Consider the following 6,923-nt stretch of genomic DNA (forward strand, 5'->3'; position numbering starts at 1 on the left):
AAAAAAAAAAAAAAAAAAAAAAACTTCTACAGTCTATATTTAATTAATAACGATGCTATTAATAATTATTATTTTTATAATATTATTGGATATTGGGATAATCTAGGTTATAAGATAGCTTCTCAATGCCTCTAAGATAATATATTGAATAGAAATGGCCATAACTTTAAGCACTCAATTTTTTAATATAAGTATTTGTTCCTTTCTTGTGATCACACAGAAGGTCTGCTTGAATGTTCATCTTCTATTTATCTTATATGTATTTTTATTACACTATCTCATTTGAAAAATGTATTTAAATTAATAGCTTCTTATATTCTATTCCCACAATGTTTTATTATAATGTTTTCATATTATGGATTAAAATAATACAATGATCTTTGAAGCAAGGAAAACAAATGAATGTGAAAATTTGCATAGATTCTAAATATGGGACTAAATTTAGTCATGTGATGACTATTCACCATGTAGATCATACAAAAATGTAAACTCGTATTTTCAATTCCCATGATACAAAATATCTTCATAAAAGATATTCTTTCTGATATTTCAAGGTTTGAATACAGGGCTTTTGTTCATACATAATAGTACATTTTATTCAGTGTAATCAGGAATAAGTTGAATGGTGGAATTAATGAGCATAAGTCATAACTTTTCTAGATAGATACATTAGACTATGTTTATGTAAAAGTTATTTTGATTCTCATAATTAGTCTTTTTGTGGTAATATTTTCATTTTATAGCAACAGATCAACTTAAGAAGTGTAAAAGGCCAAAAATAATAATTGAGGGTAATATACAGCATAAGAACGAATTTAAACATAATGAAAGCATAAGGTACAGATGTGGAGAACAATACAGACACTCAGTCTGCGTAAATGGAAGATGGGATCCTGCCCTGAGATGCACAAGTAAGGTCTCATTTGCAATGTTTTCAAAATATATTCTATTTCTCATTTGGGAAAGCAGTATATTTGTGACTCATAAAAAATTCAGCTATTTTTTATTACAGATGCTTCTTAACCTGGAAGGTAATTTAGAAACTAATGAAAAACACAGTGTCTAAACACTAGTTGTATCACGTACATTAATTATCTTTCATATTAAAAACTCATATAAACTTGATTTTAAATTAATATCTGGGCACTACATGTATTCTTTACTATTGGAGTGCTATTTTTTCTAATTCCTTTTATTACAAACCTGTACCTAGATCTATGGGTATGGTTTTATTATATGTCTGTTAATGTCCTTGTGTGTATATATCCCTATCTACCTGTCTGTCCATGTGACTATCTATTTACATACTTGTTTATTCTATATTTATCTTGAAATCTGAGTCATCTTGACACCTCACACACCACTTGAATAGTGCAGAATTTATACCAGTCTTCCCAATTTTCATATCTGTGGTTGGCTGCCCCATAATGGGATACTTTGTCTCAGTAGCCTCAGTATTTTTAGCAACATCTGAGGTCTAGGATATACAGAAAGTAGTGTCACATCCATAGAAAAGCCAAATCTGTTATCTACATTTCAACATGTGTAGAGTCTTTAAGGAAACAAATGATATTTACATGCAGTGACATGCACATGTTCTATAGAGTTTTCTTGAAGCTTTAGGTCTTAGCATTTATATTTAGGCTTATTAAAATGATCACATGATTATTGTCCTTTCTGATAATGTTATGGATCACATCTACTAATTTGCATATGTTTAATCATTTTTTCAATGGATAAATCCCACTTGATCATAGTCATTGATATTTTTAATAAGATACTGCATTTGTTTTGCTAATATTTTGTTAAGGATTTTTGCACCTCTGTACATCAGGGATATTGGCCTGCAGTTTTCTCTCATTCTTGTGTTTTTGTCTGGTTTTGGTTTCAGGGTGAGGCTGGCCTACTAGAATGAATAGAAAGAATTCCCTCCTCTTAAATTTCTTGGACTAGTTTAACAGGAACTATAAATATTTTGTAAATGTTTGTTGGAATCAGGCAGTGAGTTTCTGTGGTCCTGAATTTTTCTGTGTTGGGAAACTATTACTGATTCAGTCTCACTAACGTTATTAGTCTGTTCAGGTTTTATTTCTTTCTGATTCACTCTGGGTAGGTTGTATGTTTCCAAGAATTTGTCTATATCATCTAGATCTTCCTGTTTGTTAGCCTATAGTTGTTCATATTATTTTCTAATCGTCTTTTGTATCTCTATGATGCCAATTGTAAGGTGTCCTTTTCCATCTCTGATCTTATTTATTTGAATCACACCTTTTTTTAGGTCTAACTAAAAGTTTTTCAATCCCATTTATCTTTAAAAAAAAAAACACTTAATTTTGTTGATTTTTTACATTGCTTTTTAGGCTGTCTTTTGTTTATTTCTGCTCTGATTTTTATCATTGTTTCCCTTCAGTTAACTTGGGAATTAGTGTGTCTTGTGACAAAAAGCTTTCTTGATAAAACCCATAATGTATAAATTTGCTCATTTTTTGGTGTTCCACAAGTCTCATAGGCTTTCTTTAATCTATAGCATGTCCCAAAAGTTTCCATGCATAACAGACATTGAGAGATTATAGCTAAATATAACTTTATGTACAATATATTCATTACAACATTTTACAAAATATTTACAAACTATTCCTTATGTGTTGGGAAACTCGTGAAATTTTGCAATGAATATTTTGTAAATAAATGTATGTTTAGCTACAATTTCCTATTTTCCCTAAATATGATAACTTTTGGGGTACCTCATGTTATTCTTCCTTTCTTTTTTAAGGAGGTTATTTGAAAGGAACAATTCTCAAGTTCAGAATTGTTTTTTCTTCTTGACAGATTCTATTTTTGAAGTATTCAGATGTATTTTTTATTTCTTTTTTTAATTTTTGAGCTCTAAGATTTTAATTTATTTGTTTTTAGGATATTCATCTCTGTTGAATTTCTTTTTCCAACCACAAATTCTCTTTCTGTTCTGTTATTGTTTATCTGTATTTACTTATATCACTCCTTTATATCACTATTTTGAATTGTATTTCTGGCATTTTAAATTTTGTTTTCTTTGGGGTCTTTTATTAGAAAACAGTTATGTTTCTGTGGAGGTAAATTATTTTTCTTTTTTATGTTTTTTGTGTCCTTATGTTGATATCTGCACATCTGATAAAAGAGTTGCTTCTTCCAATTTTATCAAGTAGCTTTTGTAGGAGACTTTTTCCTGTAAATGTTCTATATTTTTGTTTGGGTAAGGTGCATTACCTGCATGTGCATAGTAATGTAGTCTCTGAGAAGTTTCTTCAGATTCAATAAAGAACTTCTTTCTGCAGTTCAAGTCAGGTATCTGTGAGTACTTCAGCAGTTTATGCCACAGGAGATTGTGGCTGCAACGGTTTGGAAAGTGAAGCCCCAAGTTGGTTCTCAGGCTAAGAGGCCACATGCTTTGGGTTTGCCCATCTTGGAAGAAGCTCATCAGGGACAAATCTGGCAGCCTAGTTCTTAAATAAGGGCATATGCATGTGGTGCCTGCAGTTGGTCAGGGGTGAGCTTGCTGGGAGTCTTTTGGGCCAAGAGTGTTCACATGGACTTCTAAATAGGGGCAATGCAGCCATGTGAATTTTCAGGGAGCCTCCTCAAAGTTGGCTTACGGCCTGTGAGGACTATGTGATTCCCATTTAGCAATGGCTACTGGTGTCTGTGGTTGGGATGGAGGTATGTCAGGTTTGGTCCAGAATTCTGCTCAACTTTTCCCTGTAAGAGGAGGTCTCTCCTGGCTTTAAACTAATCTCAGGGTGGGAGATGGGGCAGCAGAAGTAGAATACTTCACTCTAATTTTTTTATTGTGCTGTCCTATCCTGCGTTTTATTGCCCTACAGAGATTATATTGGTTTTGTGTTACACCCCAGTAATCTCCATTGTACATGAGTTGGATTTTGTTTGCTTATTAATTTTTTTTGCTGGGGGCATGAATACCAGGCACCTTTAGTCATCCATCTTGTTCACAACATTCTCAAATGATTCTTTTAATACACATTTTGGGGTGGTGCTTGTGGCTCAAAGGAGTAGGGTGCCAGCCCTATATGCCAGAGGTGGTGGGTTCAAACCCAGCCCCAGCCAAAAACTGCAAAAAAAAAAAAAAAAAAATATATATATATATATACACATACATACATACATACATATATACACACACACACATATTTTGCTAGTATTTTGTTGCAAATTTTTGCATCTACTCATGTATTTAATCCTCTCCATTTCCTCACTTTTCTATTTTTTACTTTGCGTAGCTTTCTAATTTTTCTATCTTTTCTATTTTTCTTTGGAAGTTTTCTCTTTTTCACTTATCTTACTGTTTTAGTTTTTCTGATGCTTGATTTTAACTTTGATTTTTTTTCAATCTTAAGGCAGAAAATGGAAGAATTTATATTATCATATATATGTATATATACATATATATTTGAATTTATACTATCATATATGTGTATATATGAATTTATACTACATACTTTATAGAATATATAGAATAGACAGAATTTATACTATCATATATGTGTATAGAATATACTTTATATCATATACTTTATAGAATACATAGAATAGATAGAATTTATACTATCCTATATGTGTATATATACATATATATATATTTTCAGTTTTTGGCCAGGGCTGGTTTTGAACCCGCCACCTCTGGCATATAGAGCCAGTCTCCTACTCCTTTGAGCCACAGGCACCACCCCTATATCATACATTTAAAACATAAAACTTCTAATATCCATTTTTAAAAACTACTCGAGCTATGCTCCATAAAGTTATATATGTACAAGTATATATTATTAATTTATCAACCATTTCAAATGCTTTTTTATTTCTTTTGTGATTTATTTGATGTAATATTTATTTAATAGTTTGTTTATAAACTTTCAAATATTTTCATTTCTAAATAACTTATTTTAATTAACTTATAATTTATTGCTGTTTTCATAGAATACAAGACTTTCATAATTTGAAATTTATTCATTTTGTGTTGCACATCACATAGTATATCTTGATGATGGTTCCATTTCACATAAAGATATGTGTATATTCCAGGAGTAAAGTTAGGCTAAAGTGTGCCACAATATTCTTCAACTTATTTGCCCATCTCACATATTTGTTAACTTCTTACTTGGTTACTTACTATCAGAAACTACTTTAAATGACAATGAGTACAGTGTACATCAGAATCAATAGGATTGAGCTAAAGCAAAGATAGTACTAAAACATGCATAGAAAACAAAGAACAGAATAAAAGCAATAGGTATTAAAATCAAGACATAGAAAACAGCATACATCTAAAGATCTGAATGCTTCCAGGTAAATCCAGAGACCTCAGTCACACAGGACTTGCTTCATCTTCAAATTAAGAACCCAACAAGATAATTCTAAAGTATGTCAGTTTAATAGACGCTTATACATGTTTACAGAGGTCTTTTTTATAACTGATAAGATAACTAAGGCCAGGCTGTGTGATACATTAAACTAAGTGCATACCATCAATTTATATACCCTTAAATGGTGTAGATGAGATAGTAAATGGAAGTTTGGGGGGAATTTCCAACTTTGAATAGCACACTATAACTCTAGTGAAGATATCTAATGCTTCTCCTATTATCCAAATTATTAACTAAATGCAATTTTTCCTCTGACTAATCAGAATCCATTACCAACCTATTTTGTGAGGATTTTAATCCAATTCCAGTACGTTTGATCATAGATCTCTCTGTAAAAGATCCTGATATCAGTTTTTATTTAATACTTCTTATTGAGAGTGTGTAATCCAGTTTAAACATCCAAAAGGTTAGAAATAATTAAAATTGTGCCTGTAAATCATGTAAGATTGCCTATGCAAAACATAGATGGGAAAAAGTACTAGAAAAAGTATGAGAATTTAAGCCAAAAGTGATAGCATTGAACTGCTATACAAGCTGAAAAGTATAACATGTAAACAGAGGATATAGCCATTATTATATGATTATTTATGAAATATATATTGAATTTTATATTTATCGAAAGTTGTTATTAATCAAGAAGCTGAATTTTAATTTTTTTTAGATGTACAAATACAATTATGCCCACCTCCACCTCAGATTCCCAATGCTTGGAATATGACAACCACAGTGAATTATCAAGATGGAGAAAAAGTATCTGTTCTCTGCCAAGAAAATTATCTAATTCAGGGAAAAGAAGAAATTTTATGCAAAAATGGAAAATGGAAAAATATGCCACGATGTGCTGGTCAGTAGTGTATAAATTGCTTTATAAGATTCTCTCAAATAAGGTATGCTCTCCTATGGTCTTTGTAGATAAACAAGATGAAGATCGTCTTCTATATCTATTGCTTTATCCTAAAACCATAAATTATTTTCTAGACACATAAGTCAATCAGCATTCTTTCACTTTCACTATATTTTGTCCATAAATAACACCTGTGGGATATAATATAATTATTAGATAACATTTTTTATATGTGTTTACTAACCATAATGAATAAGACATAAATGTAGGGAGATACTGAGCAAGGGGATGATAACATGAGGCCACATATGCTTGCAAGATTCAAAATTATTTTGTTTTCAAATAATGCTATTTTTTAAATATACCATTTTAAAATCCAAAATAGTAGTTCACTTTATATTTCAATTTATTCAACCTATTTGTGCTTTATCCTTTCATTTCATATCATAGAAAAAATTCCATGTTCTCAACCACCTCACATAGAGCATGGAACTGTTTACTCATCTGCATCTTCAAATGAAATGGAAGATACAACTGAACCCAAGGTTTATGCACATGGTAAAAAATTAAGTTATATTTGTGAAGATGGTTTCAGAATATCCGAAGACAATGAGATAACATGCTACTTGGGAAAATGGAGTTCTCCACCTCAATGTGTAGGT

The 6,923-nt window shown here is 31.0% G+C and overlaps 1 protein-coding gene across 3 annotated transcripts in view; it reads left to right on the plus strand.

Annotated features, from left to right (window-relative positions):
• Positions 1-6,923, plus strand: part of CFH (complement factor H) — a 167,828-nt gene that overhangs the window by 62,863 nt on the left and 98,042 nt on the right. For all 3 annotated transcript variants that reach the window (XM_023509099.1, XM_023509100.1, XM_012813937.2), the window contains exons 15-17: positions 744-911; positions 6,079-6,261; positions 6,712-6,921. In XM_023509099.1, coding sequence (XP_023364867.1) covers positions 744-911; positions 6,079-6,261; positions 6,712-6,921 — 561 coding nt within the window. The remainder of the gene's footprint in view (positions 1-743; positions 912-6,078; positions 6,262-6,711; positions 6,922-6,923) is intronic.

This window comes from Otolemur garnettii, unplaced genomic scaffold (genome assembly GCF_000181295.1).
Source record: "Otolemur garnettii isolate 467f Iridium unplaced genomic scaffold, OtoGar3 scaffold00357, whole genome shotgun sequence".
In the NCBI taxonomy this organism is placed as follows: domain Eukaryota; kingdom Metazoa; phylum Chordata; class Mammalia; order Primates; family Galagidae; genus Otolemur; species Otolemur garnettii.